Source organism: Sus scrofa, chromosome 1 (genome assembly GCF_000003025.6).
Source record: "Sus scrofa isolate TJ Tabasco breed Duroc chromosome 1, Sscrofa11.1, whole genome shotgun sequence".
In the NCBI taxonomy this organism is placed as follows: domain Eukaryota; kingdom Metazoa; phylum Chordata; class Mammalia; order Artiodactyla; family Suidae; genus Sus; species Sus scrofa.
Genome location: NC_010443.5, coordinates 19,446,766 through 19,474,600, shown reverse-complemented (window position 1 = coordinate 19,474,600; position 27,835 = coordinate 19,446,766). Strand labels below are relative to the sequence as shown.

Genomic DNA, 27,835 nt, shown 5'->3' with positions numbered 1-27,835 from the left:
CTACTACTGGGCAGATGTTTTCTGCTCCCCCAGACTTCATGTGAAGGCTTTAGCCTCATAGTTAATCCCTCATTGTGACAATATGGCTGCTGCACCTCCAAGCCCTGGTCTGTGTACTGGTGTAAAGAAAGAAGAGACAAAAGGCCTAAGAAACATGCCTGGCATATGACTTTTTAAAAATTTCCCAGAAGCCTCACCTGGCAATTTCTGCTTAAATCTCATTGTCTGGATTTGGATAATTTCCACATCTCTAGCTGCAAGGGAGTCTGGGAAGGTAGGCACTTCTGGCTATGCACAGGCACCCCAAACAAAATGAGGAAAGATGAGGGGATGAATAATGCATAGAAAACTGCTTGAGTTTGAAACATCAAGTATACAGGAGGTAAGTAATTAAGGGATATAGGCTTCAGTGTCAGACATATCTGAGTTCAAATTCCAGCTCTCACAATTTTGGGATAAGTTACTTTACTGTCTCAAGACTCAGCTTTCTTTGTAAATGGAGAAAGTTATGGGCAAATGAGGCAACAAGTTTGTAGGGAAGATAAACGAAGATGATTGTGACACAATACGATTTCTATAAATTTTCACATTATATCACTGCTTTAGGATCTGGTACATTAGTGTTGCTTACCCTCCCTGGACTAAGATATACTTTGATTTATTTTACCTTCAATGAGGTAGTCTGTTCAGGACATCAAGATACAGAAACTGGTTAAACAGGTTTTATTCACATTTACTCCCTACTAGAAATAATGCACAAGTGATATTTAGAAATTCTTCCCACTGCTCTTCTAGTCCTTTGCTCAAAGGGGGGAGAATTCAATGGATAAGCCAGTCTTGCCTTAACCCAAAGTGCTTCCTCATCATGGAGAAGAGAGAACCAAGCCTGCATCCCGGATCTTATAAGGAATTTACAGAAAATATAGAGGGTGTGTGAGCCTTTTATATCTTTTCTTAGGCCAGAAGCTCAGTAGATGATGACATTTACATCTCCCAGACTAAATCTTATTGAGTCTTAAAGAAACAAAAAAAAAAAAAAAAAAAGAAGAGACTACTTCTTTAATAAATTGGAGGGCCTCATACCAGATCTCAGGATTTCAAACAAGAAATCTCTATATATTAAACATACTCTCTCAATCCAAGTAGGTGGATATCACAGGAGAAGACTTATGGTCAAAAAAATTGTTACATTGTTTATATGAGAGGTTTATTTCCCTTTAGGAAAAATTTTCTGAATATCTCATAATATCTTTGCTTGGCATGATATTCAGATATAAACTATACCCTAAGTATTTTTATTTCAAGCATTTTAATTAACAAAATAATGCATGATTATTATAGCTGAATTAGAAAGCAAGATAATAAAACCATAAAAGCATAATTATATATGATTCTACAATCTAGAAAATACTTAATATTTTCTTGCATATTCTTCATAGTTTCTAAATATATGTGTATACATATATAAACTTGACTTTATATTTTATTTACTATTTTTAACCTTTTTGTGCTTAACAATATGTTATTCCTATTACATTGAGTATAACTTTACATTTTCATAGAAAATATATGCATGCAATCTTTATATAAATACATAAAAATTATTTAATCATGTGCTATATTAGAACATAGGTTTTTTTTTGTTTTGTGTCTCTTATATTTTCTAATTATGAGTTTTGATAGAGAACCTTGCAACTGGAACTTGGTGGACAATGAAATTATTTTCTAAAAATCAAATTTCTGAGTTAGAAAGTAAGAATGTAATTTAAAGCATTGCTACTGCAAATTTTCTACCAATAAGATGGAAACAGTTTATATTGCTATTAGTGCTATATAAAAGTACTCATTTTCTTGAACACTTGCCAACACTAGGGTATTATCATTGAAATTATGTGTGGATTATGTGTGTGCATGTGTGTTGGGGATACTTTGTCTGAATTTTTCACTAGATATAATTTTCCCAGTTGTGATTGTACATTTAATATCACAGAGGCAGTAAGAGTGGACAGGTGTGATAGGGCTGCCTCTATGAGCCTGTTTTCTGAATATGAAAACTGAAATATAAAAGTGCTACTTTTCTGTAAGAATGATGATGTCCTTTTATATTTTTATACCACTTACATTTTCCCCTCTCTTAACTTATTTCTCCTATGATAAAGAACTTGAGTTAGAGAAACAACAAATAATACAGCTCTAAAATAAATATATTAGAAACTTAAAGAAGATTCTGTTACAGAGACAATATAGACAAACCCAGACTTTTGAATACATTGTGTAAACACCAATAGTCCAAAAATAAAATGGGGAAGAAATTGTTTTAAGTATAGCAGAAAAAGTAATCTAGGGACAATTTGGGAACAAGGTGACCATGAATGAGAGCAAAGCAGTTAGAGAAACAGTCATGAGCTTGGATTTTATAAATAGGAACACAGAAATAAAGGAACCTAAAGCTCTTGAGTCAATGATAAAGCTTTATGTCCAATTTTAGATTCTACCACTTTAGAGGAACATGGAGAGTAAATGTAGGCACCATTTCCTGAATTTTTATAAATTCCAAAAACTAGGCATTTATTAGCACATAGATTTCAATAATCATGTCAAGTCTGAGATGCATATTATAACTCCCATTTTTGCATAAAAGGAAAGCAAAGCTTAAAGGACATACTTTAAGTCTATCTATATCCTAATCTAGGATCCAGGATTCAAACCAGGTTGGTATGTTTCTAAGGCTCATCCTCTTATTTACACACCTATAAGGCATACCTGAAAAAAATGGTGAGGCAAAAGACAAAGTTTAATCAATACTATTGCATAGAGATGGCAGTCACTCTTTGGTAAATCTCCTTCTTCCACTTGGATGCTATAACTCTACCTGCCAAAATTGAGATAATTAGAGGTGAGGTTGCAAAATTGCTGATAAAAATGATTATCTTCTGTTTTCTCTGACTACCCTGTGTGAGGCAGGTCCTTCAGTGACCTTGCATATAAATTCCCTTACGAGCCCCTAAGGCAGGTGTTGACTCACGCACCTCTGACTGACCAGATCGTAATGCTGACTGCAGCTATGTGGGTGGAAGCAGGGAATCATAACACTTTCTACATTTTAAGTGGGAGAACCGAAAAAATTAAAAGGTTGCCAGGAAAGGTTAAAATAATAGAAGTTGTTTCTCTGGAAGGAGAGAAAGCAGAATTGTGGCTTTCAGAAAGACTTAAGAAAAAAGGAAATAAAGAGTTCAAGCCAGCTGATAATCTGTCTTCACTGAGAATGAAGAGGAAATGAATTTATATTTTGTCATGCAGGTTTGGGGTCAAAAAGAAGAATTTCCTGATAGTGATGGTTATCAAATACTGTATTGGCTTCCATAAGGTGCTCTGAAGTCACTTTCCTTCATCATAATTCTTTGAAAAGTAGAATATTATCTTATTCGTCCAAGATTTCCCAGGAGGCAGAGTAGTCAATTTTCAGGACCTTGGATAGGGACTGATCCATGACCCAAGGGCTAGATATCATCATCAGAGGAGTCTTAAACTATCTTAGAATATATCAAGGAAGGAATGTAAGCATAAAATAATGCAGGGAATAAGGGAGTCTAGGACATAAGACTAGTGAATCTTTCAAAGTGATAGTACTCCTTTAAGGAAAGTATGGCAATATCTACATATTTTCACTGGATAAGCATTTCTTCTCATAACTGATGTGTATGTGCAGGGACGAGATATGTTGAATGATGTTGTCTGACCAATATAATTTAGGAAGATGCAAGCTTCGTTCAACATAATGGCTAAAATATTATTTCAGGAGTTCCCATCATGGCGCAGCAGAAACAAATCTGACTAGGAACCATGAGGTTGCGGGTTTGATCCCTGGCCTCGCTCAGTGGGTCAAGGAGCTGGCATTGCTATGTGCTGTGGTGTAGGTTGCAGACGCACCTCGGATTTGACATTGCTGTGGCTGTGGTGTAGGGTGGGAGCTACAGATCTGATTAGACTACTAGCCTGGGAACCTCCATATGCTGCAGGCGCGGCCCTGAAAAAAAAATTAAATAATGATATTTCAAATTGTTTCTTGTATATATTCTCAATATGTTAAGAGTAGAAAAAACATCAGTTAATAAAAGGACTAGTCAGTCTTCAGTGCATACTTTTCACCATGATGAAAGTTCATACAGGTGATTATAAAATCCAAGACAATTTTATTTCATGGCTTATTTTCTCAGTGAAACTTACCTACCAAATCACCTCAAATTAATCTTTTATGAATGAATGTCTATTAACCTGGCCTGATAACAGCAATATTTAACTTTTTCAAAAACTAACGTGTAGCTTAGAAAATTCAGAGTTTTAACCATTTTTTTCTCTTGACATAGTTTGAATTTTTATACTTATTTTCAGTACCTTTTTAAAACTTTTGCCCTTGTATGGACAGCAATGTCCACTTCTATTTTGTTTAAATACCTTTATTATTCAAACTATAGGGATTTCTTTGTAAACCTCATATTATTTCCCATTAATCTCTCGTAAATTCTGTTCAAAAGCTTGTTTTTATAGAGTATCTTGATTTGCTCTCTGTAAAATCTTTTTGTTATATAACCAAGATAGAAACTAAGATTTTTTTCAATGTATCTCAATTTTATATTTTATGGGCTTTGTCGGATGCCACTCTTCCCTCTCCCTCTGACTCTCTAGGTTTTAGGCAACATCATAACAGTGATAAAGTCTGTTATAAAATCTGTTACAACACAGCAACATATAGCACATTTCCATGTTGCAGTCTTGTAGTGGTATGCCAGCTGCTTCATTAGAGATCTGCTATACAGAGTGTCATTCTATAAACCATGAACCTTCTGCTCCAATGGAACTTCTCTATTCATTGCCTCTAAAAATACCTTTTGTGGATTCTCATTCACTCCCATTCACCCTGAAAACAATCCCTTGCTTACATTATACATGAACACATTTTCATTCCTACTTTTCCCAAGAGGTGTTCTTTGATCATCCCTGCTTTCTTATTCTGAAGTTTAGCATTATGGTGTTTTTCATTTCCCGTGTAGTATATACAGCTTAGTATTGTCACTGTATTTTGTGTCCTCGTGTCATGCCTTCATAGCTGTATTAGAAGTCCATGTAGGAGGCAATATAAAATGATGGTATCAATAGGAGCTTCTGAGTTAGGTGTTAAATACTAGATTCATCACTGTTTTATCTTGGGCAAGTTATATAACCTCTTAGAGCTTTGATGTCCTCATCTGAAAAGAGGAGTTATAACTTCTGCATGGAGTTGTAATGAATAAATGAAATGCTTAGGTATTTAGCACCATGCCAGACACATAGTAAATATTCATTAAATTGAAGGTAAAGCTAATGTCCACTATTTCTGGGCAACTCTTTAAAGGGTAGAGCCTAAAGACTTTTTCAAGCTGAGAGTTCAATAAGCTTTTTGATAATTGAAAATACACAGCTTCCTACCAGACCTGAATGTTAGCAATTACATGGTTCATTTAAGAGTTTTATCATGAGTTTCTTATATATTCAAAACTTATTCTGGGGCTGCACAGAGAAGTATCTAAATAAATTCTTCACTACCAGGAAAGGTAGATGGAGGCCTGGGTGGTTTCTGTGATTGTAGTCCAGAAATGAGCACCTTAACAGTAAAATTGTTCCCCTTGTAACACCATTTTCTGATGCCTTTTCAGTGACTTTTGCTGAGAGTTGGCTGGTGAGGTCTATGTACCTTGTAGATTCTTGAACCTGCATTTATTTAAATGCCTGAATTTAAGCGGCATCTGACTTCCTTCCTTGTGCCCTCTTCTGCAGACAGATGAGACATTCACTTGCCAGCTGCAGTTTTCTCCCTTATAATCAGTCAATGCCTCCTGTCTGAGGCATATGTGCTGCCACACTCCATGGAGCTGAGGATTTTGTCATGTGTTAAATCATCCATTTGGGTTTCACTGCACTGCACTAAGCCACTGAAGGTAGTTAAATGAAGGGGCAAAGACATTAATTTGATAATTAATAATTTTATGAAAACAGGAGACAAATCTTTCTTTTCAAAAATACAGGAAAATCTTGTTAGATTTCATACCAATGCCCGTGAAACTTTTATAGATGTCAAGATTTAAGCCCTAAGTTCTTTTTGGATTATGTCATTGTTTTACAACTATTTTTACTTAATTATTGCTGTATTTATGTGATATTCATCTTGGAAGCACTGAGAAGAACTATGTCTAGTCACTTATGATGGAGGATGATAATGGGAGAAAAACATGTATGTATAACTGGGTCACCATGCTGTACAGTAGAAGAAAAATTGTATTGGGGAAATAGCAATTAAAAAGATTTTTTAAAAAAGAACATTTTTGAAAGCTACTGCCAAATTGCCCACCAAAATTTGAACTACTTTCACCAAAAGTGAATGTATTCATACCTTGCTAACATTGAATATCATTAATCTTTGAAATTCTGGCAATCCGATAGATGAAAAAAATAGCATCTTATTTTTAATTATATTATCTTCATAATAAGATTCAGTGATTTTTTTCATATACTTATTACCCACTTTTACTTATTGCTTATTTTATAAATTTCATATTTTTGACTTTTGTCCCTTTCTCTTTTGGGCTATTATAACAAATGTACTTTTACTGTGCATTTAGTATCAAGAACTATTCTAAATACTAAGATTACATCATTGAAAAAGTCATTAAAAGGTGTTCTCATGGATATTATTCTAGGAGGAAGATAAAAGTGAATAAGAAAAAAATATCAGGTAAATGATCAATATTTACTGATCAAGGGACATGATCAGTATTTACCTGAAGGTTACTTTAAGCTAACTGGTCACAAAAGACTTTTCAGAGAATGCAATATTTGTGTTGCAACATGACAAAAAACATTTTTAGAAATACATCTTTAGGTTATTCCAGGAAGAGAAAAAAGGCCACAGGGCTGGAGAAGATAAGACAGGGGAGGTGAACAGAGATGAGGTGGGTGAAGTTGGAAAGCTCAGCCCAGGTACAGCCCAATAATTAATGGTAAGGAGTTTTGGTTTCATTCTAAGTGTATTGGGAAGTGATTGGAACTTTCTGTAGAGAAGTGATATAGTCCAATTTATAACGTCACAGATAACTCTGTTTCCCAAGTATGGAATGAATCATTGGGAACAAAAGTGGATGCAAGAAGACCAATCAGGGGACTAGGGCAGTTGTCTAGGCAAGATCAGATAGTTACTTGGGTAGTGGATGGTGTTGGTGGCCTGGACAGGCTCCCTCTACTTGTCTGGTCCACCAGTCTCCCAGCCGCTAGAGTGTAGGATTTAATTAGTCCTAGCTGACCCCTTCCTGAGAGGGTACACCACCCCTCCTCTCTTGTGGACTTTATACTGTAACTGAATTGACTAGAGGTGGCACTAACTCTGGTACAATTTGTCCTCTAGCACTTCCTTGTGAAATCAGGCTGGACTAACTTTTAGCTGAGATGACATTCCTACTTAGTAATCCCTTCTTGTTCTTCCTTGAGTCTCTTTCTCCTCAGTACATAACTTGAACAAGAATCTTCATCTAAGCTCTGTTTTTAGAGAATCTGACCTAAGACATGTGGTTTAGGGTGTCAGAGGTTGAAATGTAAGAGAGAGACTGAATTAGGAATGTCTTAGAGATAGAGTTTATAGGAGTGGATCTGAAATATGAGAGAATGACCAAAATTGAAACTGCTCCTAGATTTTGTTATTGAGCAACTTGGTGGATAATGGCACTGCTTACTACTAGGAGATGTCTGAAAGAAGAAGTTTTGCAAGGTAGAGAAAGAAAAGTCCTAATTTATGTATGTTAAGGATGAGATGTTTATACATGGATATGCCAGGCAGACAATTGAATACAGTAATGTTTTACTCAAAGAGACAGTCCAGTCTGAAGATCTGTATTTGGGATTCAACCATTGTATTCAAATGGTGTTTGAAGGAATGTGACTAAATGAGGGTACTTAGAGTGAGTATATAGATGAAGAAGAGAAAATTTCCCATGACTGGATTTTGGAATGATGTTGAGCAAAAAAGAGAAATCTAGCAAATACACTGAGGAATAGTCAGTTGAATGATGCAACCATGAGAAGGTTGTGTCATAGAATCTGAGAAGGATAACTTGTTTCAAGGAGGGCGTGGCCAACTTTTGGATGCAGGGTGTGGCTGACGAAGATAAAGACAGAATAGATGATGAGATATAACAACAAGGAAATTATTGATGACCTTGACAGGAAAAGAGTTTGACAGGAGATAAGTGAATGGTAAAGGAGAGAATGGGAGATGATGAAGCAAACACATTGACCTAGGTAATTATTATTGCTGTGAACAGGAATAGTGAATGAATAGTAACTCATAGTAGTAGGACAAAGAGTCCAGGATTTTATTTTTGATTGACACTATTAGAAGGGAGAAATTGATTTTTACAAAGGAGAGGGGACAATTGCAGATGGAAGTCCTTGAATGAACAAAAAGTGATGGGACCTAGTATTCCTGAACAGGAGTTGGCTCTATCCTGAAGCAGAAACATTTTAGATTTTCAGCAGAGAATTTGAATGCCAATAAAGAAAGCTTCACAGATGTTATGGTGTGCGGCTGAATTAATTCTTGTCTGGTTGTTTCTTTGTTCTTATTTAAATATGAAGTTTCGAAGATCCCAGCTGAGATGAGGGTCAGAGGTGGGTCACTAATTTGGAGATTTGGAGGAGAGAAGAGTAAGGATGAAATAATCATGTTAGGACTGGGATCATTTATTTACAGGGAGATAGAGTATAATTTCCTTGCACTATTGAGTGCTCTTTTTGGTATGTATGCTCGTGAATTTTAAATAAAACCAGCCATCAAGATTGTATTTTTTTCCCTAGACATGTTCAGGTGCTCATGTGTAGACATGAAATACCTGAATATTTTGGTTTAACTAGCATTAGGGTTTTATTAGGAAAATACACGGGAGTTAAAGAATTTGCAAGAGAGTAATTATGAGAATAGGCTGTGAGATCTCAGCTAGGCTAAGAGGCAAATGAGAAGGAGGATGGAAAAAAGAAGGTGAATGGATTCAAGCTTTTTTATGCAGTTTTAGGTGCTGGAGTAGAGGTAGTAAAATATATGAGCTTGAAAGATAAGAAGACATAGAGAGAGGGATGTTTGATTTACACATTCAGAGATATTAGAAGCCTTTGTAACAACAAGGTCAAAAGTGTGAACATGAAAGTACATGGGTTGCAGGAAATGTCATTGGATGGAGGGGCTGAGAAGCTCTGAGGACATGGTATTGGATCATTTACATGTGTATCAAAATCCCCCAATTTGGGGAAAGGAGTGGAGGTATGGAAGACACTAAGGTGGGAGATAAATTAATTTGTGAAGTGGAGAAATGGGGGAACTGGCACAAGGTACTCTTTTTATTTCATTGATTTCTATCAATTCTTAGTTTTTAAAGTATATTTTATTATAAGAATAATATAAAAATAAAAATAAAAACATGAGACCACATCTTCCATAATCCTATCAATTTATCAGATGTTCACAGATTTTGAATAAGCCCTGTGGCTGTGTGTGTGTGTGTGTGTGTGTGTGTGTGTGTATTCTGGTCTGATCAGGTGCTTTGCTTTGCTTACTCACTCTTCATGGAATTGTTGCAGGACTTGCTATCACCATGGGTGTCTGCTCTTCACCTGGCAGCCAGGTGAAGCAAGCCCTCAAATGAACATGTCTCATTATGCTGGTTGACTTCCTACCCCAAAATTCTGACTTCTCCCACATTGCTAAAATCTCGGCGTTGTAAAATAGGGCAGCTGTCCTTCATTTCTTGAAGCCTATTTCACTGTGGACATCCTAGTTATATCATTTCCCATTATTTTCACAGAGTTGATAGTTTGATTACATTCGATTACATTTAATGCATCCAGACCTTCCTTCAATACCAGTTATATTTACAAATTATTTGGCAAGTCTGTCTTCTCCATTCCCTGGGACTACCTGAGCCCTTATTCTACCTTGTGAGGGCTGTTGCTGCCATGTTGTCTTGAACATCTGCTGATTGTTTCTGGACAGGGAATTATGGGGAGAGCGGCATGGATGCTTTCAAAGAGCTGGCTGCCCAGGAAGGCCTCTGCATCGCCCATTCAGACAAAATCTACAGCAATGCTGGGGAGAAGAGCTTTGACCGACTCCTGCGCAAGCTCCGAGAGCGGCTTCCCAAGGCCAGAGTGGTGGTTTGCTTCTGCGAAGGCATGACCGTCCGAGGCCTCCTGAGCGCCATGCGGCGCCTTGGAGTCGTGGGCGAGTTCTCACTCATTGGAAGGTAAATCTCTCTTCCTCTATTTCTCTCTCTCTCTCTCTACACACACACACACACACACACACTCTTGTTCTTACAAAACTGGACTTTCTGTTTCCACAGCTGGTGAGATGTGCACTAGTTCTAGATGTCACTGAGTGTGAGGCTATTGCCATTTTCATGATAGACAAGAGTAGATCAGTTAATGACAAGATGATGAAACTATTTCAGAAGAAGCTGGGGAATTGTTGCTAGAATGTTTTGTCCTGGGGAATTATTTCTTTCATTTGCTTCCTCCCTTCCACCTCTTCTCCTCCCCAAACCACACAAATGCTTTTGTCTTTATATTCCTGTGCATACATATCTTAAAGAGGTGTTGGTGGATGGAGGGTAGTAATGAAGCTGGAAATATATATTAAGATCTGAAATTTAAAGGGCTAACTGAATGCAAATGAAGACATGCAGCTGAACTTTGGTATTTGATAATATAATCTCTTACACTCATGCTAATAATGATGCTTTCAGCATATAATTTCTGGAATTGCAGATGGTCAGTTCCTAAATCTGTGTTCTTTCTAGACCATATGTACCTGTGTGGAAATAGATTTTCATTATCATTGTATTTTTCATAGGGTTTTAACTTAACAGGTACTTGTTTAATTTGCCATCTTCTAATACTACATAAAGAAATTGTTAAGTTTTTCCAGGAAACTGCGGCGTTTACTCGAAGGAAAGTGTCCACTGATCTCTGACTCTGTTACACTCGTCTTCCAGTTCTCTTTTTTTCCATCTTTTCTTCTGCCTAGAGTACAATCTTTTTTCACCTTCTTAACTGCTGACCCTCTTCTTCAGGGCACTGGGCAGTAGTGATGTGCATCCTCACTTGACCTTTCTCTTCTAACCTTGCACTTGTGATAATGACTGCAATGCTTGTAAAACTAATCTCACCATCATCTGGAACTAGAGGCACAGGACATATCAAAGACTGAGTAGAAGGTAGGATAGAAATACAACAAAATGAATAAAGAAACAAAGAAATGATCTCCAGGCATGAGGATGTATGAAGTCAAGGTCAAAGTATAATTCAAGATGAAGAAAATGATTGAATTTGGGTAAAATTGGCATACTGCCACAAAGTGTCTTTTTGGTTTCTAAGACATGATACAGTTGTATGAAGCCATTTAAGAAAGTGTCTCTAAAGAAAGGGTATTTAAAAATGAATGTTAGGAGTTCCCATTGCAGCTCAGTGGAAACAAATCTGACTAACATCCATAAGGACACACAATTTTGATCCCTGGCCTCACTCAGTGGGTAGAGGATCTGGCATTGCCATGAGCTGTGGTTTAGGTCGAAGATTCGGCTCAGATCCTGCATTGCCATGGCTGTGGTGTAGGCCAGTGGCTACAGCTCTGATTCGACCCCATGTCTGGGAGCTTCCATATGCTGCAGGTGCGGCCCTAGAAAGACAAAAAATAAAATGGAATGTTATTTCTTTGATGAGTGAAAAAAGATGTAAGCAGCATGTAAGAAGCATTGTTGAAGTGTTATATGGAATAGGCTCTTAATATATGTACCAGGACAGATGGCATATGGCTATTCATCTTTTAATTGATTTTATAAAATGACTGATTTTATGAAGGGTGCTTGTTTTAAAAAATTCTTGTGTTTACCATTTTCAAAAGAACAATAGTCTTTTGCAGGATTTATTCCATTTACTATCCCTAAAGAGTGGCTAGCTACGTGGATTCTGGAGATCTTGAGAAGATGTAGCAAATATGTGAGCTTTGGGGTATAAAGCCTAATTATGAAATATATTTTTACAAAATGTAGTGAGTAATTACAGCGTAAAGAATTTATTCCATTATCATTATTTAAAAGCTGCTCAAGAGTCATAATGTAAAATTACTCACTGGCTGTTACTTACCTGCTAGTAATGCAGCTGAGTCCATACAAGCAATTTCTGGGCCTCACGTGTATTTGCTTATAAAGAGGTCAGCTGAATGTGATATCTTCTTATTTTACTCTTCTCTTTCTCTTCCTCCCTGGGTTCTTCTGACATATCCCAGGGATACTGTCATCACAGTGGGCACCTATGCTTCTGAGCACACTCATCTCTGTACCAGTGGCCAATAAAGCATGGATCCTGAAGATGTCAAGCTATGCCACACTCAGCGCTTCTCAGATTTTCTGGGCTGTTTTCCATGAGAGTCTGTCAAAACGGTATTGGCTTTTACTATCATATCTTAGAAGATTTGGGGGAAAACAGCCTTTTTTCATTTTTTGTTCACAGCTCTCTCCCTTCCCTGGGAGAGATATGAGTCCAGAGGGAGCTGAGATGGCAATAAAGAGAAGTGGTAACACTATGGCATACCTAGAACTAGCCTTTCCTTCATACGCTTGTTTCTCCCACTTCCTGTGGGATGAATTCTATCCCAAATGCTCCCCTCATCCCTCTTGCCGGTAGACATTTGATAAGCTTGGTTTCCCAGTTTCAGCAGGCATGTCCAGGAGGGTTCCAGTTTAATACCAAATTGCAACTTATAGCTACATTTGCAATGCTGTCATATATATTTCTTTCCTATTTAAAGGGGTTTCATATCCCAAATGATAAAATTCTTTGAGGTCAGGAGCCATTGTTCAGTTTCTTTCACATTATGTAGTATGATTCTGGATGCTGCCAGATTCACAAGAGGGCATTGTGTAAATGATGATGGACCTTTTTTCATTGGGGTGAAGATCAGTAAATCGTGGTGTAGATTGCAGCAAGAGATATTTGAGTTAAGAAAAAAATTAGAAATCTCTAAATGGAAATTTGTACTCCTTTGCCTCTCATGTCTCCTCTTTTCTCTTGAACTTCACATCCGACATAGAAGGAAATGTTGTTGGTACTATAATCAGAACTTTGACAACTTAATACCATTCTTGTCGTTACCATCTTGGTCCAAGCTACCATAATCTCTGGTTTATTGCAATAGCCTACTTATTAATCCTTGCCCCTCCCTACCATTTATTCTTTAGGCAAAGGGATCTTTTAAAAATTCAGGTCAAGTAATACCTTTTAAACTTACATGCTCATACCTGAAAATGTCTTTCCTTTTTTTTTTTTTTTTTTTAATAATAAAGTCCTTTCAATGGCTTTCAAGGTCCCACATTCTATCACTGGGACTGAGTTCTTTATAATAGAATAATAAACTATAATGACATAAATAGAGTTTCTAAATAGAAAGTTCTCAGAGATATTAAAAATTCTATATTTAGTGAATATATGTAATGGAAAAACAAAACAAAACATGAGCTAAGAGTTCTACCTCTGCCACAAAGTAATCATGTGATCTTATTTAAGTGACTTTTTGTTTCTGGATCTAACTTTTTTCTATAAATATTAATGACTTGGCTGCAGATCATGTTGAAATATTTTTCCAGTCCTAGAATTTATACTATATTAACACCATATGACTAAGCTGTGTTCAAAAAGAGTATATTTATAGATTAATGTTTTCTAAAGTTATTCATGATTTTGGATTAATCAGTTTACACTTCTCACAAGTCACCTTGTTAAAATCAGGGGAATTCATTGAATACAGCTGCTCAGAATTAGTGTCTTAAATCTGTAGTCATGGAATGAATCAGCATATGCATATGAAATGAAACATTTGACTCTGGAAAATTGGAATAACATTGGAACAACTAACCAAGGAAGTTAACTAAACATGGTCAAGTTAATCATGCAAAAGAACCATTCCTGGTTCTATGAAACTGCCTCTTTTGAGATGCTTCTCAGAACTGTGATCACCATATCTCTGATTATATTTTAATTATGATGGTGATGACAATAATGTTGATAATGATAACATTTGTTTAGAACTTACTGTATGCAAGACATTGTTTTAAGCACTTTATGTATATAAACTCATTTAATTGTCATAACAATATGATGATATAGGTACTAATATTATTTCTATTTTAATGTATGGACATGTAAAGACCTTGTCAAAAATATCACAGTTGCTATTGAAACGTAGGCAATGTGACATCAGGATCCATGCTATTATTTGTTAGGTTATACTGTGTGTCAAGCTATGAGTGTTCTGTTTATAAGAGATACTAGCTTTACCCTTAGCTTTCAGTTTGTTCTCTCTTCTAGAGATTTATTTCATTGTCTTGAGTCACCTTATTTGGGAAAATTACCTGAGTATCTCCATGAAAAATTATATTTTATGCTTCTAATTATTCTCTATTTCTTTGAATTATTTTTATTTCTCTCTTAGTATTAAATGTTTTATATGATATTTTGATAAAGGGGCCATTCTTTTCATGCTCATTATTTTTTATTTTAACACAAGACTCCTCAATATCATTCTCTACTTGTATACCAGTCTATATCTATGGAAATATACTTACCTAAAAGCTTATTTAGAAAAGTGGGTGATATTTCTCTGAAAACTTGAGTTGTAATTATTAAATTTCTAGTAATTTCTAGTAATGATGGATTTGCCATTCTTTGATTTGAAGAAAGTGGAAATAAGCATAATATATGTATGTAAACACATAATAATATCTATTTATTGAAGGTTTGGTACATACTAGGCTAATAATATATGATATCTCCAGTCTTAACAACCCTGAAATGTTGATTTGGAAGGTAGAGAAGTTAAACAATTACCCTAAATTCCTAAATTAATAAGTGGTAGAAATAAGATTCAAAATTCATGCTATATAGGTATATAAATATCGAATTGTAACCTCCTCAATGATAGGAATTAGGTTTTATATACTTTTAATTTTCTTATCATGGTAAGTGCAGTGTTTTGATGTGTTAATTATTTAATAACTATGTCAGAAAGCTTGGAGTTGTCATAGTGAGAGCAGGTAGTTTCATTGTATGGTACTGATTTCCCTTTCAGATTCCAGGATCAGTATGCTTTGCCAATTTTGGTAAGGGTTGATGTGCTTTAATCTGCCTCTGTTTGTAGAATTCTTCTGTAAAATTGTGACTAATAATTGCTTATCTGAGAGATTGTCGTATATGTCTACTCACAAAATGCTTACTTGTCTGTTAAGTCAAAGTTGAGTGTCAGTATTAGGTCCCGTAAAGACACATTCTTTTCTGAAGGTGAGCAAGAGCTTTCTGGCTTTCATCCTATGTCTAGTGTTGACAGTATCCTGGGCTTCTACCCTTGCTTCCTCTTCTTGCAAAACTCTTCTAGTAGGTTTACATTCTATCTTTTTAGGAGTCTCTGATTAGATATACTTAGGTATGCCATATTTAATTATACCTTTTCTAACCTCTTTTATTGGATTATGATATCTTATTTCTCCACTGTAAAAAATAAACATCCAGTAACAATAATTAAGTGAAAAACCTTCCATTCATCTCCTCTCCCTACTACATACTGACCAGTCAACTTATATGGTTCTTACATTTCAAATGCCTATTTTTTCCTTATTTGTGTGTTGTTTTACTTGTCATCTCTCCCAACTCTGTAATCTTCTCACCCACTAGACCCACTTTCCATTATCTTTTACTTTGGAGAAATCCTTCCTCCCCCACCTAAATAAAAGCTGATCCATGAAATCAATAACACAACACTGTATGTTGAAAGCCCAACAAACAACATCAGGCACATATTCAAAAATGATTGAAATGAAGCGATTGCTTTATCTGGAAAGAAGGCTACAGTTTCATTTTAAAGCAAAGGAAATACTTATTTTTATAATGTATTTTTTATCTTTTTCTTGCAGAACCTAAACATATATTTGGAAAAATGACCTCTATACCCTTGAAATGTAAAATGATACACCATGGTGTTATATTTCACACACTGATGTATTGAATGAAAAGTGAGTTATTTTAGATACCATCTTTCTATTATGAAAAAAAATGGGCAAATGTCTAATATTTGCAGCCTTCAGGAAAAATTGCAAAAGTTATGTGTTTCAAGTTAATGTGGATTTTCAGTGAAGTGTGACATCCCCCCAAATGGATTATAATCAGGAGGCTGCCAAGGCTGATGAGCATTTTCTGACGTGTAATGGTCACAACTTATAACAATTCATAACCTGGCTTTCTCTAGGTTTCCATGGGTGGAAAATGACTACTAACTTGCTGACAGAATACCCCTTTCTTAAAACACTCCTGCTCTAAAGGCAGTTTAATATGAGCTTTATGGAAGATTACATTGTTAGAAAAAGACCATGAGAATGTGTTCTGTGGAAGGAGAAGGGATTTAGTTTAGAGTACTCTGGAGAATAAACATTATGTGTAGGGTTTAACAGTTATTCTGAGTGCAGATTTCAGCCAAAGGAATTTCATAAAATTGGGGACTGACTTACATCAAAGTTAGTAATAATTAACTCTTTCTTTATACCAACACTTATTTCTACTTTTCAGATAATGGACACCTGAAAACTGAAAGACTCTACTGTCATGGTCTCTCCTTGCCTTTAGGGCATTAGAAACACTGAAGGAAAGCATTAAAGTGTCTTCTGTATCTAAAAGGCACTGGCTCAATTTGAATGAATGAAGAAGGAGGTCATTATGATTTACACCAGTTTGTGTTGCAGGCTGATCAAAGAAATCAGAGAATTTATCTAATACATTTTCATACTTCCTATGATAGTCTGTTTTCTGGCTGCACATCAGACTCAGCAGGGGCATGTAAAATGTAGATTCCTGGATCTCACCCCCAGCCATTTGTAGAAGTAGTTTTGCCGGATGTATGATTCTTGGTCAATAGCTTTTTATTTCAGCACTTTGAATATGTCATTCAACCGCCTTCTGGCCAACCTTGTTTCTCACAAGAGATCATTTCTTAACCCTGTTGGATTCAAGTATGTATGATGAATTGTTTTTCTCTTGCTGCTTTCAAGATTTTCTCTTTATTATGTCTTTCGTCATTTTAACTATGATGTAACTTATTGTGGATCTTTTTGTGTTTATCCTATTTGGAGTTCATATGTCCATGTGTAGAGTTTTTTAGTAAATTTGGAAAGTTTTCAGTTTTTTCTTTTTTGTCTTTCATTTTTTTTTTTTATTTTTTCTTTTTAGGGCTGCACCTGTGGCATATGGAAGTTCCCAGGCTAGGCGTTGCATCAGAGCTGCAGCTGCCAGTCTTCTCCACAGCCCAAGCAATGCTGGATCCAAGCCATGTCTGCTACCACAGCTCATGGCAATGCCAGATACTTAACCCACTAAGCACAGCCAGGGATCTAACACCCGCATCTTTGTGGCTACCTTGAGGTTACCACTGAGCCACAGTGGGAACTCCAGATGATTTTTCTTTGAACATTTTTTCTGCTCTGTTTCCTTTCTTCACTCCTTCTGGTAGTCCTATTATACATGTGCTGGTATTTTTAAAAGTGTATCACATTTCTCTGAGGCCCAGTTTATTTTTAAAATTCAATTTCCTATGTCTTCTTTGGTCTGTATAATCTTTATTTATCTATCTTCAAGTTCAGCTATTCTCTCTTCTGCTAATTCAACCTATTGTTGAGCTCTTCTGCATTTCATTTATTATACTTTTTAGCTCCAGAATTTCCTTTTGATTTTTTTTCTTTAACTTGTATCTCTTTATTGATATTTGATTAGATATTTACTTCTTTAAGTATGGTTTCCTTAGTTCTTTGAAAATATTTCTAACATATACTTTGAAGGCTTTATTGTAGCTGACATCTGGTCCATTTCCCAGGCAGGTTTGTTGCCTTTTAAAAAATATATATGTTTTAGTCTCGCTTTTCTGCTTCCTTGAATATCTCACATTTTTTTTGTTGAAAACCACACATTTTAGGTAATATATTGTAACAACTCTGGATGCTGATTCTGCAACTCCTTCTCTGAGGCTTGTTTTTGTCTATGTTTTTATTTGTTGTGTGGCTTGACTAGATTATTTTGGTGAAGTATATTTCCCTCACAGTGTGAAGTGTTTGGTTTTGCTCCTTAGAGGGTGCATGCAGGCTTGCATATGTGCCTACTCACTTTGGAATGCCAGTGGTTTAAGCAAAGCACTATTGACTATCTCTTTTTAGCTCTCTCTGCTAAGCCATATATCTCCTGTGTTATCACACTAGATATTAAATTTATTAGTTACTGACTGATTGCTCTGTTGTTTTAGATAATGCCCAGGGCTGTACATTCCCCATATTCTGATGAATTAAATTTGGGCATGATAATTTTTGAGGCCAGTATTTGATTTGTTCTGACTACAGGAAGTGTTTGGGTTGAGAAAGGTGTGGGGGGTGTTCCAGTGTGATAATTCTTCCTATTGGGAAGTCCTTAACCCTTGACAAGCCTAAACCTGTCTTATCTCTCTTAAATCTATTTTTATGGATAATAAAATAATGAAGAATCACTGTTTAACTATTTCAACTAACCACTTCCCATTGATCCATGGTTTTACCTGTAAAAGATTGAGTTTCACAAAAAAGAAATTTACATTTTTTTCCCCTGAGGTATTCACCCAGAGCCCTAATTCTGGATATAGTCAATGTCAGGTGTGTCCACATATTTGAAGAATTCAGATTCTTGTCTTTTATTTTGTGTCACTCAGAGATGAGCATGGTTTCTCCATATTTTAAAGATACTATTGAGCGTTGAAAGAAAGCCTGCTCCAAACATTCCTTTTAGTAATTTTTACACTTTTTAAAAATAGTAGTAGTTTTCCTCCTGCACATGTACAGTCCCTAGAAATTACCATGGATGATTTTTCAAAATGTAGATGCAGCTTCAGTATTTGTGGAAATACTATGCAGTAACTAGGGAGTTTGACCTAATGGGATTTTGGGTTGGCATTCCTCTCTAATGAGGAGACAAGCAGGTATGTTTTCTCTTCCTTACTCACCATATATAGATTAAAACTCACTCTACTCAATACCTATGGGAATTTCAAACTTACATAAAAACTAAAGGGAGCTGGAATTGCAAAAACTGTCTCAGTAACAAAAAAAAAACCCAGAAAAATAGCTTACTTACATGTTTTGCCAAAGTGGATATTGAAATCATTGACTTATTGATTTTGGTCGCTACCCCTGGGAAATATTAGAAAAATTTTTATTGATGGATATAAATTCGTGAAGCTTTAAATTTCAAAAGGATACTGTGAATTCATTGACTGTGTTTCAGATTATTACATTAGAGATGTTTATATTTGTAGCCATAAATCTTTGTGTCTTGAGTTTTCTCTGAAGACGAAAAGGTATTTGCTGAACCTGACTTTCTGAGGAGAATGGCTTATGAAATACAAATGGTTTTTGTCTAAGATCTTGTTTATCCCAAGCTCAACTTGGGGAGAATTTCCAAACTCATTCACTTTGCTGTTGCCAGATCTTGGATTCTTGCTGGCTGTTTGCTGGAGATACCAGTTTTTTGCCACAAGGGCCTCTCCGTGGGGCAGCTTACATGACATCTGGCTTCTTTAGAGCAAGCCAGCAAGACGAAATGAGAAGGAAAGAATGAGAGTGAGAGTGAGAGAGAATGAGAGAGAGAGAGAGGGAGAGAGAGATACAGAAGTAGTCTATTTCTAACCTATTGTGGAAGTGATGTCCCAGTGCCAAATTCTATTTATTAGAAGCTTATCACTAGGTTCAGTGACTCAAGGGGAGGGGATTGCATAAAGGAATAAATGCCAGAATGCAAGACGATCTTAGAGACTAAGACTGGCATGAACAAAACCACAGTACTTGCATTTGTAATTCACTCTTTTTTGTTGTTGTTGTTGAACTTGGCTTTTAGTCATTCTGTGATCCTGTCTTTATAGCTAGTATGCTAATTAGGTTAAAGTAGGAATCAGTGATATTTTTACAATGACATTAAAGGATGTAAGTACCCTCTGCTACCATTATCACTAGAGTTTTCTGAGATTTTTTTTTTTTTTGCAGACACTTATTACAACCTCTACTTTTCTCTAAATGTCTCTCTTTGAAAAGCTTTAGGAAGGCCTGTCACCATTTGTCTGGATATATCTATATAGATGATGTTTCTTGCCTGGATTTATTATATTATCCATAGGACCTTGAGAAGCAGCATATTAGAAATGGGACCATTTTACTTTATAGAAGTTGGTTTAACTTTGTAGGTTTTTGGTTTGTTTTCAAAATGGTAAATAGCAAACATAATGCAACACAATACACACAAATATAAATGTAGAATCTATTTCATAAATCCAAAATATCCTTGTTTAATTCATTGGAAAAAATTAAAAAAATCACAAACTGGAATTTTCAAGTCTTCATGCACAATTCCTATGACAAGGAAAATAATATGTGAATGGTACATCGTCTTGGTGGGATAAGGAAGACCTGATGTCTTTTCTAAATATGATGTGGGTTATAATAGGCTTTGGAAATATACTGTTGCATTTCAAAGAACATGCCATAACACTTGGTTTATGTACACCTATATGTTATAGTAGCATTTCCTGTAGATGGGTATAGGAAAACATCTAACCTTACTTCTTCCTTGTAAAAGGGAGACAGATAGTGCTCTTAAATACATACCTATCTCATAAGTTATTTTGTTGGTTAAGTGATAAAATATAAGCATGTTAAGGATAGGGTTTTTTTCCCCTTCATTGCTAATTCTCTAGTACCTGTATGAAAATGTGTGGAACTTAGGTGGTACTCATTACATACTTGGTATTAACCAAGGATGTCCAGTTTAAAACTTGATGCATGGTAAGCATTCAGTAAGTCTTGGCAATTGTTATCAATCCAACAAAAAATAAATTTTTCTAATGCTAGTGAGGCTGTTTTAAGTGGAACTAGCCAAGCAGAAGTTGTAAAACCACCCATCAGGAACTGGAAGAGATTACTAAATTAGAAAGATATATTAGTCTGTATGATTTTAAGTCATGATATGTTGTAATTTTTCTTTTAGAATTGATGGATTGCTATGCTTACCTCCTTTTTGAGCATAAAAGGATATAGTTATAGTTTTAATGTCTCCCCATGGGCTTCTTTTGTCAACTCAGGGTGAGGAAATCAGTACTAGAAACTCAGAGATACCGACTTACTAAAACTTTTGTTTAGACCACTTTAGACCACTTTGATCTATCTCTCTAGAATCAACAGCTCAAAAATATTTGAAAGGAAAAAATATGTAAATGTCTCTTCAAGATAAATAAATACTGTAGTTCTTTCATGTTTCCTAAGCAACAAGGAAATTTTATCTACTGTATACCGAAATCATTAGTTGGTTCAGTACATTCTTAGAAAAGCTACTTGGAGTTCCTGTCGTGGTGCAGTGGTTAACGAATCTAAGAACCATGAGGTTGCGGGTTCGATCTCTGGCCTGGCTCAGTGGGTTGAGGATCCGGCGTTGCCATGAGCTGTGGTGTAGGTTGCAGACGCAGCTTGGATCCCGCGTTGCTGTGGCTCTGGTGTAGGCCAGTGGCTACAGCTCCAATTAGACCCCTAGCCTGGGAAACTCCATATGCCACGGGAGCGGCCCAAGAAATGGCAAAAAAGACAAAAAAAAAAAAAAAGATACTTAAATCTTTTAACGAACTGATTTCTCTAAATTTACTAGTAAATTACTTGAAATAATTACTCTAATAGATTTTGACAAGCAGTCATAAGAGTCAGAAATACTCCGATTCTAACCTTGCTTCCCTATTTATTGCTAAGAGACCTCAAGTAGGTTTGCAACCTTTCTGCAAAGTGGAACCAATAGAGTACCCTCTACATAGAGCTATTGCAACCATGAATGAAGGTAAGGACATTTAAATGCTCAAGAGAATTTCCCTACATTGTCATTAAATGGGTACATGTTAGCTGTAGTCCTATCACTAAATGGACAGTTTGAACTTTCTTTTCTTCTTGAAGCATTAAGCATTGGCCTCAAGTCTGTTGTTATTTTCCTAATGCAGCACTAGGAGAGGAAGCAGCAAAGTAAGTGAGCCCTCTATGTTTGACCTTTAGACCATTGTTTCAACATATGATTTCCTGATCCCAACCCAGTGGAGAAACAAGAACTGACATGTATTCCCATTGCGACTTTCTCTGACAACTCAACAGCAGGCTAGAATAGAGTAGGAGAGAATACGCTGAGTCACTTTTTAATCTTAAAAATATTAGACTCTTCATTCTCTTTCTGCTTGATATACTCTGAAAATAGTTTGCACAAGCTGAATTTCATCTTTTTTTCTTCTAGAATAATATTAAATGTATGTTTTAAAAATCTTATTCTCTTTTATTTTCTATAAAGATATAAGACAGATATGTATTTTTTCACATGTTTAATGTCCCTAAATTTCTGTTTTGGAATTTTTACATCACATTAAAATCTGATATTGATATATTTGCATCTATTCTAAGCTAGATAACTTATGAGTGATATTTGATATCTATTAATTTCATTATATCCCCCGTTATAATTTAATTATATTCCAAGTTATTTTATCTTTGCCTTCACTGGATTTTTTTCACTGATGGGCTCATTAAATGTATATTTGCAGTTTTAGCTTAGCTGTTTCTAGTCCATGCTTGAAAATTACATTTTAAAGCAGAGTTGTAGCCAAGAAAAATGACTGTGAAAGACTACTTTCTCACTGTCAGGAAAGACCACTGTTTCTACAAATGAAAATTTATTTTTATAATAAGCCAACAGAAACTCTTCCCTTTTGTGTATTATTTGATCAACTTTACTTTTTAAAAACAGTTTTACTGTTTTTAGAACAGATTTACAGAAAACTTGCTGAGATAGTACAGTTAATTCCCATGTACCCAGCACTCAATTTCCTTTATTAACATCTGATTTTAATATATTTTGTTACAATTAATGAAGCAGCGTTGATACACTCTTACAAATTAAAGTCTACACTTTATTCAGATTTTCTTAGTTTTCATCTAATGTCTACTTTCTCTTCTAGGATTCTACATTACATTTAGCCGTCATGTCTCCTTAGGCTCCTCTTGGCTGTGATAGTTTCTCAGACTTTTCTAATACATGGTAATGTTGACAGTTTTGAGAAGTAATTTGTATTTTGTAGAATGCTCTTGAACTAGAATCTATATCATGGTTGTTTTTTCCTCATAATTTGACTGGAGTTATAAGTTTTGGGAGTAAGACCACAAAAATAAAGTACCATTCTCATCAAATCATATCAAGGGTAAATGCTATCAACATGACTTATCACCATTGATACTAACTTTGATCATCTAAGTTTTGTGGTTTTTTTTTTTTTTGGTCTTTGTGCCTTTTTTAGGGCCACTCCCCTGGCATGTGGAGTTTCCCAGGCTAGGTGTCTAATTGGAGCTGTAGCCACCAGCCTACCCCAGAGCCACAGCAACGTGGAATCCGAGCCATGTCTGTGACTATACCACAGCTCACGGCAACGCCAGATCTTTGACCCACTGAGCAAGGCCAGGGATTGAACCTGCAATCTCATAGTTCCTAGTCAGACTCGTTAACCACTGAGCCACGACGGGAACTCCGTGTTTTGTGTATTTTTGAAAAAAGTTGCTCATTTAAAGGCCATTCTCTTTTGGATGTCAAATATTATGTAGATGTTGTGTTAATGGATTCATGTTTAGGAATGTCTGCTCTAGATAAATTTTCCCACTGTTTCGTTATGACACAGGTAAAACCAAGTAAGGGGAGGCTTCTGATTTTAATTCAAAGCCATTAGCCCATCCAAGGAAGGATTCTAATTTGGACTGGAAGTATAGGAGTAGAAAGTGATAGTTGAATATAATACCTTGGAAGAGGGTCTTATAAGAAATAGACAGTGGTCAGAACCCAGGCACATAGACTCTTAGTAATTTATTTTCAGATAGGAAATAGAGTATTGGATTACAAACTACTGGAAAATTCCAATTTACAAATTGAGAGAATAGTATGTTCTGAAGAAATAAAATCAATACTTGTGTGCACACGCTTTCTCAGGGCTAACACTGGTATTGCAATCTGGACCTAAGGCAGCAGGACAGATTTCAGACCCAAGTACCAGAATTGCACTAGTTGCCCTAGTTAGGAAATACTTGGTAAGGCTTGCAGAGAAATGACCTTGTTAACCCCAGCTAAGCATTTGGAGAAGGAATAGGCTGGTTTTAAAACAGTGTCAATAGATTGAACACTCTGCTTATTCATCTACATGAAATTAAACTGAAGGACAAGGTGCCCATTGTTCAAATTGTACAGAATTGGTAGCATGCCCAGAATTAGAACTCAGAACCCTCAATTTTCCTGTTCTTCATTCCTTTATGGTTTAAGGGTTTTTAGAAATCTCTATAAAATAGTTATTTACTTTTTTGTGTTATTTCTTTAAGTCATATTTACTTTATCTAGATATTGTATTTTACCTCTTTTTTATTTTTTAGTTACAGGACCAAATCATATAAGGGCTTTACTAGAATGTGTTACTTCTTATATAAGGTACCAGATTTTCTAATTATATATTGGTTTTTTTAAATTGATGAATGGGCAAAGCTAAGCTTTTTTTTAATTAATGAAAGGGCAAAGCTAAGTTTCAGTCTAATTCTGTTGCCTATGCAGGAGAAAAAATAGTCTTATCTGATTCACAGATCAAAGGTTATATTTAGAGAATTATCTATTTTTAAAACAGAAAAACATATTTTTTTTTGCCTTTTCACACAATTCAAATTAGATCTTAGGGTTACTAGGGGAACAAATATGAAGTACATATTGTGAGTGGCAGTATCAACTGATGTAATCCCTTTCCACTGTTTCTATTTTAAGAAAAAAGCTAATATTTTCCCTTTTGTTTTCATCCTATAGATTTAAAAACTATAATAATTTGTAATTAAAAAATAAAAACAGACTATAGCATTCAAATGCATGAATTTAAACCTTTTAATTTTCTTCATAGGAACTTCACTAGACTTTTATGGTTTATTCTTTCCAGCCTATAGCTAGTTTTTTTTTTTAAAAAAAAAAACACACTGAATTTTAGCTAAAAAATTATCTAAGAAAATAGTACTACCCTAATATATGACCTGAAGCAAAACTGACTTGATAAGAACTCAATTTTAATAAATATTTCCAAAAGTAGACCTTTCTAGTTAGCTATCATTATAATGGCAGAAGATATATAATCCTAGTTTAAATAGAAATAATCTCAATGAGATCATACACATAAAATCCATAGGGTTATGAAATATAAAATTATAATAAAACATCTTCTAAGAAGCATTTAAGCCAAGAGAACGAGAAGAATGACAGTATAACACTATTTTCACTGCCCATCAACTAAGGATAATTTGCAATAACACACCACACCTCTGGTACACAAATAGATGTGTAGTGCACATGGGTAACAAATGCATTTTAGCAAGAGACTTCAGTGAATACAAAATTAGCTTAGAAGGAGGCTGAAAAGCTTGAAATCTTCACACATAACTTGCCACCTCCTGAAGAAAAAACAACAAAACAAAAATCTACAAACCCTTTAAAGACTAATGGTGAGAAATGAAGTCTTCATGAGAGCTTCAGTTCACTAAACAGAATATGTCTTTTGTCATCACCCTAAGTTATGAACATGTTCAATATCAAGAAGCAAACCTAAAAATAACTGCCAGATTTCAAGTGAGAAAAGAAAAGGTAAAAGGGGGATGTATATCCCTAACTCATCTCTGTGTTGAATACAAGTTCACTCTGCCATGATTATTATTTATTTCCAGTATGTCTACAGCCCTTCCTCTAGAATAGCCACTCGATGTATTTTTTTTGACTGACTTCTGATGAAAAAATATCGGTAAAGATCAGAATAATAGCAAACTATTAGAGATTCACATGTTGACTCAAGACATCATTATAGCTCAAGCTGCCAGTCTCTCCCTTTTCCCAAACTACTAGCAAGTAGAGTATTTTTTCCTTCTTGCCCTTCCTTTGCCAAATGTGCTGCATACCAAATGTTTGAATTGAGTAACAGTTGAGACAAGGAAGTGGATAAACATGGGTCAGGGTGGTTGGCAATAGTAATCAATTTGTAACAATTTTTGAGTAGAGGTTATTTATTAAATAAAAGCAGAAGGAAAGTGTGGTTAATAAGAATAAATTAAAGAATACTCTTAGAACACACAGTAGTAGAATTATATGGAAATAAAAGAAGCATAAGAACAACATTAAAAAGGTAAAGTGATTGTTTAGAGCATGAAGAATTATTGATCTGCTTTGCTACTGTGAACTGTTAACATTTTCATCCAAACTCATTTTCATAGGATATGCTTTAAAATTATTTTATCATGAATCATAGTTTTACCACCCAGGGTTTGCAAACAAATTAATTTCATTAATAATCAGAAAAGACAAGAAGCTTGATTGCTAAAGTGATTTTTTTTTCCTCTAGCAAACTCTTTCTCTCTGAAAAAAAATGTTTTCTAAAATTCTCTTTAGTAGAATTTCTAAATACAGGTGGGTGAAAGTTTTACTCTTTTGAATTTGTCTTGATTGCAAGAAATTAGCTTATTTCATCTCTCAGTTCCCCCAAGTCAGTTACAGCTGTACATGCAACACTATCTGAATTGGAAATATCTTTCGAAAAAAACCCATTCAATTTCATGTCCTATTAAGAGAACATGCAACAATTACTTGCCCTTTCTTGTTGCTCTTTAAATAAAATACTTGATAGAACTATACATAAATATTCTTTAAACTTTTGGATGTTAGCTCATCCATGTAGGATCAATTTTAAGAAAAAAAAAAAATTCTTAGCCAAATGGCTAAATGGGGAACCCATCTCCAGCATTGCAGATTTGCATATCTCGTGGTTTTGTTTTGTTTTTTTCTGGACCAGGATGAGACATGGTAGTTGAAAATTTAAAACAAATCATAAAGGCTGTAAATCAATGAAACAGTCCACTCCATTTTCTTTGAAAAGCAGCACTAGCCAGCCATCAGGTATCCTGAGCAAAATGGATACTGATATTTCTTCGTAGAATTAGTAATGAAATATTTTTTTGCCTTACTAATTAGTATACAAGTTTGGTTACCACAATAAAAATGAAACTAACACTTAACAATCTGGAAGTAGGCAGTTAAAGGCTAGTAGGGATGCTCTACTCCATGGTGTCTTTTAGAGATTCAGGTTCCTTCCAATTTGTCATTCAATCATCCCTCTGATGTTGTTCTCATCTTCGGAGTTCAAAGGGGCTATCCATGCCATCCATGTTCCAGTTTTGGAAAGAGAGAAGGAGACAAGAGGAGACTTCCCTTTAAGAACAGGATGTAGAAGTCTGCACATCCATCACTCTCTTCATACCCCATTGTAACTTTATTCCAGTGGCATAGTTAGCTCCTTGAGAGATTGAGAACTTTGTTCTTTCTCAAAAGAAAAGTTCTTTCTCAAAACCAAAGTTGGCTATATGCCCAATTAGGAGCTCTTACTGTGCAAGAAGGGGAGAATGAATTTTTGTTGGGAATTAACATTTTCTGTTCCACTTTCAGATCTTAAGATTTCACTTAAGTAAAGTGATGGATGGAGAGGAGATATTAATGTTAGCTGATAAAATAGTAGAATGCTAATTACTGGTCTTGAAGTCAGCTACTAGAACCTGAATGGGAAAACAATTAAATGACCTTAAATAAT

The 27,835-nt window shown here is 35.3% G+C and overlaps 1 protein-coding gene across 3 annotated transcripts in view; it reads left to right on the top strand.

Moving 5' to 3' along the window:
- The window catches only part of GRM1 (glutamate metabotropic receptor 1), a 389,633-nt gene that overhangs the window by 98,253 nt on the left and 263,545 nt on the right, over nucleotides 1–27,835 (top strand). For all 3 annotated transcript variants that reach the window (XM_005659163.3, XM_021087033.1, XM_021087041.1), the window contains exon 3: nucleotides 10,070–10,319. In XM_005659163.3, the coding sequence (XP_005659220.1) occupies nucleotides 10,070–10,319 (250 nt within the window). The remainder of the gene's footprint in view (nucleotides 1–10,069; nucleotides 10,320–27,835) is intronic.